The 12,647-nt window shown below is 38.7% G+C and overlaps 1 protein-coding gene across 13 annotated transcripts in view; it reads left to right on the top strand.

The window, feature by feature from the left end:
- The window catches only part of PPFIA1 (PTPRF interacting protein alpha 1), a 53,157-nt gene extending 41,209 nt beyond the window's left edge, over positions 1-11,948 (top strand). For 4 of the 13 annotated variants that reach the window (XM_064425918.1, XM_064425916.1, XM_064425922.1 and 1 more), the window contains 11 exons: positions 360-441; positions 563-763; positions 1,520-1,582; positions 2,111-2,137; positions 3,532-3,707; positions 3,802-3,899; positions 4,850-5,025; positions 5,529-5,597; positions 7,057-7,222; positions 8,462-8,532; positions 9,844-11,948. In XM_064425918.1, the coding sequence (XP_064281988.1) occupies positions 360-441; positions 563-763; positions 1,520-1,582; positions 2,111-2,137; positions 3,532-3,707; positions 3,802-3,899; positions 4,850-5,025; positions 5,529-5,597; positions 7,057-7,222; positions 8,462-8,520 (1,117 nt within the window). In that variant the 3' untranslated portion in view covers positions 8,521-8,532; positions 9,844-11,948. Of the gene's footprint in view, positions 1-359; positions 442-562; positions 764-1,519; positions 1,583-2,110; positions 2,138-3,531; positions 3,708-3,801; positions 3,900-4,849; positions 5,026-5,528; positions 5,598-7,056; positions 7,223-8,461; positions 8,533-9,666 lie in introns of all 13 variants that reach the window. The other 9 variants (XM_064425919.1, XM_064425927.1, XM_064425925.1 and 6 more) reach the window with 4 other exon arrangements.
- Positions 11,949-12,647: the final 699 nt, after the last annotated feature.

Genomic DNA, 12,647 nt, shown 5'->3' with positions numbered 1-12,647 from the left:
ATGCTGGGGAGAAATTACTTCTTTGGTTCAGCTTTGCTAGGCAGAAAACTGAGCAGCTGAGAATCTGATTGCCAAATAAGCCTGACATCTTCACTTTGGGCTGGGAGTGTCAGTAGTGACTTCAGAAACTGGGTTCTGAAAGGCAAGTTCCACATCTCTGCTGCTCTCAGATTTCCTGCCCAGCTCAGCTTTCATCCCCACATAGTCCCTGTACATGTGCTGTACCTGCCTGAGGAGGTGTGTCATGTAAGGCTGGCTAGGAAAGAAATAAGTTAATTATTGGAAAGAAGATAGAAAAGTGAGTGTAGTGCTGGAATTGTGACATCCATTACAACTAATGACTGTTTCTGTAATTGTAGGCACGAGTTGCTGGAGGAAGCCAGAAGACAAGGTTTGCCTTTTGCACAGTGGGATGGGCCCACTGTGGTGGTGTGGCTGGAGGTGAGTGGTCCTCCCCAAATGAATAAAAATCCCCCTCAGCATACAGACTTTGTAAAGTCTGTGTGTGTTTGGAGGCAGGAATGTTTTCCATACCCTGTTTACTTCCTTCTGTGTGTTCCAGCTGTGGGTGGGGATGCCAGCCTGGTACGTGGCTGCCTGCCGAGCCAATGTGAAAAGCGGTGCTATCATGTCAGCCCTGTCTGACACGGAAATCCAGCGGGAAATTGGCATCAGCAATCCCCTGCACAGGCTCAAGCTGCGCCTGGCTATCCAGGAAATCATGTCCCTCACCAGCCCCTCTGCCCCTCCCACCTCAAGGACGGTAAGGAAACTTGTGCAGCAATAAACACCTAAATTTCCCCACGTTTGACTGTAAGCTTAGAACTGAACTTCTATTAAGAATTTCTGGAAAGGAACACATTATTTAAATATAGGCTGTTCCTTCCTTTCATGGAAATTAGCTAAAGGAATAACTGCAATTTTCTTTCTTGAGTAATAGAGAAGTTTATTTCAGTCTAAGCATGTAATCCAAAGTATTTAGACTATGTGTTATTGGCCTCCAGAGAATTTAAAATACAGATGAAGTCTACAAGTGTGTACGGAAATTTGTAGGCTAGTTGGAGGCTCTTTTAATGTAGCTGTAAAGCCATTAACTCCAAATAATTCAGACTACATGATCTAGGAGACACCTGTCTCTCTCTAGTAAATTTAGGCATGTAGTGGGAATTTTCTCTCATGAGTCTGTCTGCCCTGCAGTCTAAAGTTATTCCTGGGGTTATGTGCTAGGCTACAAATGTATTTTCAGATTAGAGCAGAGCTGAATGTTTACCCGTTAATTAAATCCTGTCAGCTGTTTCTGCTGTTCAGTTTTGTTAATATCTGTGCAGGAAGTTGATCCCTGTGAGTAGGTTTTTATTGCATGCCATGACTGTCAGTAGCTGTAGCTGACCTAGAGACCATTGCTTTGCCCATGCCTGCTCCTTACATGTACCAATTGCTTATCTGTTCTGCAACCTCTCCTCTTTGTTACTGCTTTCCTTTCACTGGATGGGATTGATTCCCTGTGGGCTCATGTTAGACCACGGGAAATGTCTGGGTAACACATGAAGAGATGGAAAATCTTACAGCCACACAACAAACGGTTAGTTTACAGTGTTGCCACTTCTCTTCCTTAGAGTGCTTTTTTCACTTCTTGAACATTTGAATCAAGTACTTTTTGGTATTTTTTTCTTTTTTTTTTTGTTTCCTTCAAATTAATGCACTAAAATTCTGGATCGTTGCTTCTTCTAACTATTAACCTTGCAATCTGCATCTTGATAGCTTTTTTCCCAGAAGGGAGGAAGAAAAAAATCAATGTTGATAAGATTGTAAACAAAACTCTAATCTGTAAAATGGAGCTCTGACTTGATTGACAAATAGACAAATTGAATTATTGGTGCAGAAATTTCTTCTCTACAGAAAACTTAATCAGTAGATGGGGTTTGCAACTTCTCATACAAAAATAAGTGCCTTGTGTATAATTTTTTACATTGCATGATGCTTGGTTTATCTAGATTTTTTTAGTACATAGTAGATTTAGAGTCTTGCAGTGTGCCATTAACTTTGACCTCCTTACTAAATTTAACCACTAATATGTGTGTGTTCTTTTGCTTTCCTAACCACCTAACAGGAAGATGAGGAGGGAAGCTGGGCTCAGGTTGGAAACTTTATCTCATATTACAGACTGTATGTAAACTGTCACAATCATTAGAGCATGAAAGAATCTGTTTATCCTTTAGGCCAGCATCTTTTAATGATTCTGGGTGTGACCTGGGGACTGGGAGAGGGGGAAACTGCAGCCTTATCTCTCTACAATGTACACTTAGGAAATCCATGTGATTTAAGTATTCTAATGTTTTGTTGGGGGATGGCTCTCTGAGGAAGCCAGAATTCCAAGAGGAATATCTGCTCTGTATACAAAGTCCCTGTCCAACCCAGCCACCATCCCAGGTGTGCCACAAGATACCTCTGGGCCTGGATGGTTAAGTAGACTTCTTTGTACTAATTCTGTAATTCCCCTTGATTGATTGTTTTGCCTTAAAGTGGTGGCAAATCCTAATTGTATTCCCAGGCATTGATGTAGCTGAGTATTTATACAGGGATAGAAACGTAACTTGGGATTTACCCATGATCCATGTCTTTGGGCAGTGTGGGCTCTTCTTTCTTGGCTGCCCTCCAGCTTAAAGCTGGTTTAAGTCCCATTAACTACATCTCAGCTACTCATTTGTTGATTGTCAGTGATAGCAAGTGCAGAGTAAGGAGCTCTTGCTCTCTTCCACCTTCTGATGGCTTGGAGAGGTGCATTTCCTTGTGGCCTTGCTCCTTTCTGGAAGTTGCTTCCTTTAGAGTAGAAATAAAGGTTTTGCCTTTTAACAGAAAAATCTGAATTGGTATGCTTTTGAAAAAAGGAGTTTCTGGGTTTTGTTGCCCAAGGAGTGATTACATGTGGGATTACAAACTCTTATCTTTATAGATGTTTTCTCTAAAAAAATGCCTGGTGATTTGCAGATCAAAGCTGTAATGAGAAAAGTCTCTATTAGGATAAGTACTAGCATTTAGAATGGCTTGCTCTTTAGTAACAGGGTTTTATCAGTTTCTGAAAACAGCTAACTGTATATAAAAAGGCCTGAAGTTATTTTTCTAATATCTTTTCTTTGTAAAGTCACATGAAAAATAATATTCCCCCCCAGTTTTCAAGAGAGAATGTATTTACAATATCTCAACACAATGAAATTCTATGGCTTTTGCTATCCAACCATGTAGATTAGTCTTTCTGTAAAATTTTATTAGCTCTTGCATGTTTTGTCATGCTATTTCTTGATATAAATTGAGGCAGTTTTACTTGCTGATGTGAATATCTGAACTAGCTTTTCTCCATGAGGGTGACTTTTTTGGAAAACACACACATAGTATTCAGTATTCTGATCTGCTTATCTTTACAGGCTAAGAATCAAATAAGCAATTTCTTTCAACTATGCTGTCTAAAACAGCTTTTCTTTTCTCATTTCAATAAGCTTGTCCCTTAATTTTTTTTTTTTTTTTTCAAACCAGACATTAGCCTATGGTGACATGAACCACGAGTGGATTGGCAATGAGTGGCTGCCAAGCCTGGGGCTCCCTCAGTACCGCAGCTACTTCATGGAATGTCTGGTGGACGCTCGGATGCTGGATCACTTGACTAAAAAAGATCTGCGTGGGCAGCTGAAAATGGTGGACAGCTTTCACAGGTAAGGAGGCTGAAGCTGGAGACCTCACCCACACTTAAGTGTTTCCATTATTTCTAAATATTTTTTCTGGTTTTTTTTCCTCTGGTCCAAACAGGAACAGTTTTCAGTGTGGAATTATGTGCCTCCGAAGACTGAATTATGATCGAAAAGAACTGGAAAGGAAAAGAGAAGAAAGCCAGAATGAAATTAAGGGTTAGTGCATTGTCTTCACCTCAGTCCAATTCTGCCATGTTTTCACTGATCAGCCTCAAAGATTCATAAACAAAGAAAAAGGCTTTAGAGGATGGAACTATTTATAAAATATCAAGTGTTAAATGCACGAGGCGTGTCTGAGTGTAGGCCCTGAACACTGAATGATAAAATACATCATTAAATCACTTACTTATGCTACAATTGTGACCTTTTCCAAAATCATACTGCTCTGAAGTTTGAAACTAAGTGTTTTAGGAGAATGAGAATTAAGGACATGATGGGGGAGAGGTGTCCTTATTTTCTTCTTTCCCCCCATTTTGACATAACTTTACATCTGCATAATTTTATTGTTGCTTGTGGCTGGTAACTTCTGTTGCCCAGCGGTTGATGAAAATATATCCAAGTGACTTAGGTCATATATTATATCTTCTCTATATCTTAGGTATATATTATATCTTCCAGATTCATGATGATTCTTGTACAAGAGAGAAGTAAGAGAAAGTAGGGTGGGAATTAATGGTTTTCCAAGATTTCCCATAGTAGTTTTGTTCCCTGCCTAATATCAGAAGTATTTTCTGATATCTGAGTCTAAAAACTTGTTTAGAAGGTTCTGTGCCTGCTCTTTCCCTTTCCTTTCAAAGCATTGATACATTTTGGTGGTTAACTTGGTAATTGTGCCTGAGATCATTCCCAGGAGTCACAACTAACTGGCAGCAGCCAAGCCAGGGTTGTGGCTGGTGGGTTGTTTTTCACCTACCAAATGGAATGGGTGAATCTCTTGCATCTAGAGAATTGCTCCTTGGAATATTTAAGTTATGGTGTGAAATGTCTTCCAGCAGACTTCTAATATGTTTACTTTCCACTTCAATCATCCACTTTGTGACTGTGGATGATTTGGTTCAGAGAAATGGTGTTGTAGTGAGTCTGGCATGTTGCTTTTGCCTCCCTAGATGTTCTGGTGTGGAGCAACGAGAGGATGATCCACTGGGTGGTGTCCATCGGCCTTAAGGAATACGCGAACAACCTGCTCGAGAGCGGCGTTCACGGCGCACTTGTGGCCTTAGATGAATCCTTTGATTACAATGCATTAGCTCTCCTGCTGCAGATCCCCACTCAAAACACACAGGTAACCAAGGACGAGGCACTTCAGGCCTCCTAGGAAGGTTAAAAATGGATGCAAGGTTGTCCATTGTTACACAAGACAAGAACTTAAAATCATGCTGTCTAATGGTTTTCTAGTTGTTAATAACAATTCTCACTGGTAAATTTGCTTGAGAAAAAAATTGTTTGAATATTTTCTTCACAGCCCATCTTCACAACAGTAGTGTGAAACTCATAATTTTCGTTGTTTGCTGGTTTTTACTCTGAAATAATTAAGTTTGAGGCAGAGTCATGAACTTTCGTATCACAAATAGAGGAGCACTGTTAAGTTTTCCTTAAATTTTTAATAAGTTACAAATTAAATTGTAACTTTTCAAGTGCTGACCTTTCAAGTATGAAGTATGTTTCTTAATCTGATAAGAAAGCACTAAACAATTTGGGTCCTATTAAGTTTTTAAAATTATTATAGGTTACTAATTATTAATCTTATGGGATTAATTTCCATTTCTTTCGTACCACAAACTTCAGGCTCGTGCTGTTCTGGAGAGGGAATTCAATAACCTCCTTGCTATGGGAACTGATAGAAGACTTGATGAAGTAAGTTACTCGAGTTGTTAACCCATTTTATGGTCCTGAAAACTTTATCAGAACTGCTCAGTGAAAAGAATTTAGCCTGAACCTCTTCAAGCTTTTGACAGAATAGTGACAGAAACTTGAACTTGAAACTCCTTGTCTCTGAGGGTTTCTAAATACAGCAGGATTTGTGTATTTTGGTAAGATGACTTTGAATATGAAAGTATTGGGAAGATTTGCAAGTTTGGTTTTCTAGCTTGTGTGGTTAATGTCTAATAGCAGCACTTTGGGCTGAATTCTCTTTATCTAAAATATGGGAAAATTAGTCACCAGCATTGCAATGAACAAGCTGTGATAGAGAAAGGCACTTAATCCTAAAGAGCAGGTATTTCAAAGAGCTTTGAGTGGTTTTTAAGAAATCTTATGTTAATTTTGATTCATGCTGGTGCAGAAGACCACCAGGTGTGTTTACACATCAAAGTAATTTCTGTTGGGCAGCCTGTGATCTTGTTGTACAAACTGCATTGAAATGAGTGTAAAACTCTAAGTGTGAGGCTCTTCTGTGCACCCACAGCACGGAGGAGAGAGTGTTCCATCTTCAACCTTGTAGGTTGCTCAGTGGACAGATTCAAGCTGGTGTTACTTCCCCAGGAGTGCCTTAATTAACTCCATGCTGCCTCATCTTTGGTGCTGATGGGATTTGATGTGGTAGCACATGTAGGCAAAAGTGTTCCAGATTAAGGCTGAAGTGACAAAACCGTTCTGTGGTTAACCAGCTCAGGAAACCAGTCTCAAAAACATCGGTGAAGGATGAGGAAGAGGACAGGGGAAGGGGAAGCTCCTGACAGCTGTGTTCCCATGTGCATCTCTACCAGGGTTTTAATGAGCCATCACAAAGCATTGATGGTTTTCTAAAGTATTTTCCTTGGCGATTTCAAACTGCAAAAAGAGCTTTAAGGAAAGAGCTGTTTGCTCTGTTCTAGTGGCACAGGGCAGTTTGATTGTGAAGATCTCTCCAGACAATATAGACACTTGTCTCCTAATTGTACAAGGGAATAAATCTGAGGTAAAACAGCATTCAAAGGATTGAACTGGTTCTAAAGGGGAAGCTGGCAAATGGAGCTGCCCAGTGGGTATATTTGCATTGATAAAATGCTTTCTCTACCAAAGATGTTTTTGGAAGTGGGACTTAAACTGTATTTAGTAAGTGTAGCATTATCTTTCTGAGGTGGGAATATTGCTTGAAAGATGCAGATATATTAATGGGGGAAGGAAAATGCACTTGGGTAATTAAATTACATTTACCTAAGTGCTTAAAGAAAACCCTGCTTGGCAATGCAGTATTTAATGCACTTACTTTTTATTTCCTCACAATTACCTTCTTCAGTGGTGATACATTTACTTACGTTTGTCAGTAATCCTTTTAATGTCAGTAACAATCACACACTTTTTGCATTGCTAATGTTGTTTGTCAATATGACAGGATGATGATAAGAGCTTTAGGAGAGCACCTTCGTGGAGAAAGAAGTTTAGACCAAAGGACATAAGAGGTTTAGCTGCTGGATCAGCAGAGACTCTTCCTGCAAATTTCAGAGTTACAACCTCAATGTCTTCACCCTCTATGCAGCCAAAGAAGATGCAGATTGATGGTATTGATTTTGTATAATTTTAAGCATGATGTTCTTTTTTTTTGCCTGAGATTCCAGAGGAATTAAGTCCAAATGACCTTTTTGCTGCATAAAAGCATCTGTCTTGTGCATGGTTGTATTTATAACACTGTGTTTAACCATAGGGTGCTTTGTCATTTCAGGAAGCTGTACTAGAGGTGCAGTTTCTTTTTTTACATCACTGGAGTAACAAAATGAGAATCATAGCTAGAAATAAATGTAATTTAGGAAAGTAAAATGACAGCTTAGTAGGAGGTTTTTAATCACATGGTGCATAATTTCTGATTATCAGCAATTAGACCAATATGAACCCCACTTCTGAAATGCAATAAAATGCATTCAAAAATGATGTGAGTAAATCCCCTCAGATAATTTTGAGATGAGTAAAACTTCAGTAACAGGTGAATTACCCCCTGTGCAGTGATCACCTCAGTATGACCATACTTGAAATCACTGTTTTATTCATTGCTGTTCATTCATTAATGATCTTTGGATATAGGTGTGCACACACAGATGTGAGTTAAAAAAAAAACAAACCAACAAAAGCAGACCCCAAAAATCCCACCTGGAAGTGGAGGTTGATCACCTGTCACATGAGGGATCTTGTCTGTTTAAAAAACCCTATCTGTAGCAACATAAGAATAAACTTTGACTTGAATTTAGTTTACAAAAGACACACAGAAACAAATATGATTTTTTTTTATTGGGACAGGCAGGGTGAAAACACAATCTGTTGGAGTTGCCTCAGGTTCTGAAAACGCTTATTTATTCCTAAAGCTCAAAAAACTAATTTTTGCATCTGATGCTACTCTCAGTAAGCTCTTCTGAATTTTAGATACTGTCACTAGCGCAAATTATTTACCAAAATTCATGTGGAAAATTCTGTAAATGAAAGTTAAGTCTTTACCATGTAAAACCACTTCGTTTTTTAAATATTAGACATTTACGAACTACATAAAGTAGTAAATAAGATCACCTTTGCCAATTTCTCTGTGCTAGTTGGCAAGCAGATTTTTTTTTAGAATACTTTTTGTTAGACTGTGGAACAAGAAGTGGTTAATATACAAACTGTAAAATAAATTCTGCTTTTCTAACTTGTAACCTTAGAGTTGGGTGAATACCAAAGCTGTAATCACCATTGCTGTGGAGGGTGTTTTTTTCTGTTTTGAAAACTAACATGCATGCTGTGTTCTGCATGTCTTCCCATGCTTCTTGGAATAGGCAGTGTATCAGGAACACAAAGATTGGATTCTGCCACAGTAAGGACCTACTCCTGTTAAAGCCTTCTCCTGGTGAGTAAAGCTGATAGGAATAGCACTGAAGCAGCTATTTATGAAATAAAACAGCAGGCATTTTCCTACAGTGGTTTTACCCACTTAGAAAATAGTGCTGGTTTTCAGGTTAGGTCATTATACTGGAAATCCCAGGTTTATTTCCTAGAATAAGACTGAGTGTTGAAATACTGAGTTTTGTCAGCACTTGTGTTCCTGTGAGGATTTTAAAACAGCTTCAAAAAGGACCTGTGCTAAACAGGTCTGTAGAAAGTGTTAAAATCAAAGGTTGGATGAAGCACAGCTAGTGGAAGTGGGGAGGGGGGAAGAGCATAAATTAGGGATGAAAAGAAAATAATCCAGTGTGTGACACTGCAGCTCAGATTGTTGATCTCTCAAAGTCTTTGCCTGGTCAGAGTTGTCCCACTAAAACATGCTTCAGTACTGAATTGTTCCTGGACACTCCATGCCACTGTGATTGCTTGGGCTGGCTGCTTGGATTTAGCTACATGCAGCCTCAATTTTGGGAGCAGTGCTGCTGATGAAAAGCAGCTTGATGTGTTGTAACAAAATCCACATATTCTGGGTTGTGAAAGAGCTGTAGTCCTGTATTTCTCCAGGATGTGGAATGTTTCTGCAGCAGCCTCTGCTCTATTTTCTCATGGCACAGTACTTCCCTCATTTTCCAAGCAAGCCCAAAAACGAATTTGTTTTTTTTTTTACTACAATGAGTTTTAAAAAATCAACTCAGTGGATCTTTCCCCCTCACTGATATCTTTCACGAACTGTAAATTGCTTATCTTCTCTGCTTGCAGTGTCTTTCTTCTTACTGGTAGCATCTCTTCCAACTCATGTATTTGCTTCCTCAAATTCAGAACCTTTTTGCATGTAATGAGTTGAGTTCTAAAGAGTTCTTACATATGAAATGCTGAGAGAGGAAACTCCTGCATGTAGCAGCTCAGACCACACGAGCGTGTCAGTTCATATATAATCTCAGGGGCTCTCTTTAAAGTATTTTTAGTTGCAAGGAACTGAAGTTTTAAGTCTCTCTGCCAGATTCTCCTCCCTGGTTCAGGATTTTCTGTAGTCAGATGACGTGGGATGGAAATCCTTGAGGCAGAAACATTTGCCCTCATTGCTTTATTTGCATTGAAGCTGGAGATTGCAGGAGGCAATAAAGTGATATCCAGCATGGCATGGCAGTAATTCAGTGCATCACTGCTGCTGAGCTGTTTGTGACAATCATGGAATGCAATGGTGGTTAAAACCTGCTAATGGAATCTTCTGTGTTTTTTTCTTTTTGTGTGTTGTTTTTGTTTGTTGTTTTTGCAGTTTACCCACACTATTTCTACCGGTGATATGCAGCATTTTGAACATTTGGAACCCTTAACCTGTTAATACTTGTTAAATGGACACTTTGAGATATTTTATTACAGAGTTTTTAATTAGCAAATAAATTCATGAGTACTATAGAGAAAATATTTTAGAATCTAAATGTTTCTTATATTTATGTGACTTGTCATTTATATAGTTACTTACTTTTTCTGTTTCTATTCAGTCTACAAATCAAATCATTGCTGATTTTTTATTCTAATTTTAGTCTTTCCAACTGAATGTACTGTAATGCTTGTATGTATATGTCCCTATGAGCAATATAGGGTTTTTGTAAATTATGCAGTAACTGTAATTATCATTGTTTTTTAATAATGGAACTGAAGGTGAAAAGGATTTTAATACCTTTGTAAAAGTATCATGACACCGAGCAGTATATATTTTGTCTTTTGGAGCTCTTAGCTTAGATCTGAAAACAAGTTCAGCTTTTTTCAGGTGAGCCTTTGTTGATGTAGAGGGGACGGTACATGAGTGTTGTTCTTCTTAGAGCTGTACCTTTCCACACAGAGGATGTGTCAAGTAGTGGCAATTTGTCTGTATTTAAAGTAGAACTGGTTTGAAAGGCTGGGAGGAACTCCTAACCCTGCGGGACGCGTTGTAGGAGCGATTGCCTCAGCCCTAACACCCTCTGCTGTGTTGTGTAGTGACTCTTCGCAGTGACTGAAAACAAGCCATAAACCCAGGACTGGTTTTATTTTTGCTTTTCCTTCCCTGAGGAAGATAGACTTCGTAATGATTCCTGGTCGTGAGCCACAGGCCACAGAGAGGTTTTTTTGTCCTAGACCTTTTTGCTTGAAAACACTTGGTGGAAAGATGCTGGTGGAACCAGTTTTGATGGACCAATCCTAAAGCACTGCAGCCTCCTGTCAAATGAGTAGTGAAAGATGAAGGTACAATGGGCTGAAAACTAAAGCAGTGCATCTTCTAATAAAGGCCTTACTTTTCTTATGTAAGTCATCCTATGTGTTTTGTAAACTTGTTCTAAAGACTTGTCTGGACTTTAATTTGGATGGTTGTAGCCATTTTGGACTGTATGAGTAGAAAATGTATCTGACACTTGTAAATGGCATATTAAGAAGCCAGCAAGAATCTGTTCAGATGGTGCATTATTTATTATGCAACAATATATATAGCATGTCTTTTTTCTTATTTTGTTTTCCACTTTTAACTTGCTTGTAAAACTGAAATTCATTGTTACTGTTCTGTTTTTCTATTAATCTTTTGTGTATTTTCAGATTATGTAACAATATGTACAGTCTACTTTTGAACTATTTTTATCACAGTATTATTTATTGCTTTCAATAAAGTACTGATGCATTTTCCACTGCCAATAAAACACTATGGAAAAGCTAAGATCTAATTGTATGCAGGCAGAAACCTTTGCAGTGAGTGGATATTGTCAATAAAGCATCTTAACTATTGTTTGCTGCCCTGTAGATCTGGTTTCAAATGATGACCTTTCTCCAGTAGCAAAAATATTCCATTAGATGTGACATTTTCTTTGGAATTGTTCAAGTTCACATGCATTAATGTCAGTTTTCTGGAAAAAAACTGCTTTTTTGCCTACTTCTGCTCGTCATTAGAGCTTTGAGTTGCTTTTTAAAATAATAAACCAGACCTGACACACAACTTCAGTGTATTCTGGTCCACGTGGTGAAGATGGAAATGCTGTCCTAGACAGCAACAACAGTTGCTTTGGTAATAAAATGAAATCATGGCCATACTGATATTTGGGGAGAAACATAGGAGTTGAGGGAACCAGTGCAAAATGGGGTCACAATAGAGCTGTTCATGTCAATTTTGATATATTTGTAAACCATTTCATTGAGTACAAGACTGAGGGATAAAGTTGCAGAATAATGAAAGGAGTCGTGGAGCATATTTCATCATGTCCTCCAGATCAACAGCAGGATGTGGAATGCCTGGAGAAACACTGCCATGGACGCTCTAAACCTTATTTCGTGATGCATCTCTGTTTGTCTGGCTTGTCTGTACAAGTTGCTGTCTGTTCATTTGCAGTCTCTTTTATATTCTCAGAGAATCTATCTTTCTAGAAAAAAAAAACCTAAAATGGAACTGCAGAAGGAAATCCTGACTCACTGCTCAGCTAAACTTTGCTGTTTAGAGAAACCTTGCCTAGGCGTTGCTGGTCACTGATGTGAGTGATAGTAGGTGTTCAAAGTCATGTATTGTTGTTTCTCAAAAGTGAAACCAATGCGGGGTAGACTTGTAAAATGTGAGCAGAACATGCGTTTATTATTTTGAGGCTGTAAAACCTTAACTGTTATGGAACAATGGAACTGATGTGAGAGGTAGAATAAATGAGTGAAATGGCGAAAGCTTTCACAAACTGGCAAAACTGTGTGCGGTGACTTCCTTCTGAGTTACACAGCAGAGCTGTGCCAGAGTGATCCAGAAAAACGTGTCTTGCTCGATTTCAGTAACTCCCACACACCCTGCTGAAAGAAAACTGCGCATGTGGAAAAGCACCTGCGTCTGTTACAGTGATCTTTAGATAATGCTTGATTAAATACAACGTTTTGTAAATTGCCAAATGTCTTTAAAGGCTTCAGTTGGAAGCTGTAAAATTAAACTGTGCATCCTGTCTGCATGCTTCAGAATTATCTGAGTGAACTTTAAACTTTGCATGTTTAAAGGACAGGGACTCTCAAAACAGGTGTTTTAACTCTGTCTTTTAAACTGCTGTAGCAGTGTCTTGTCTTGTGGACATTTATCATGCCAAG

Source organism: Passer domesticus, chromosome 6 (assembly GCF_036417665.1).
Source record: "Passer domesticus isolate bPasDom1 chromosome 6, bPasDom1.hap1, whole genome shotgun sequence".
In the NCBI taxonomy this organism is placed as follows: Eukaryota; Metazoa; Chordata; class Aves; order Passeriformes; family Passeridae; genus Passer; species Passer domesticus.
This window is presented reverse-complemented; position numbering and strand designations above follow the sequence as displayed.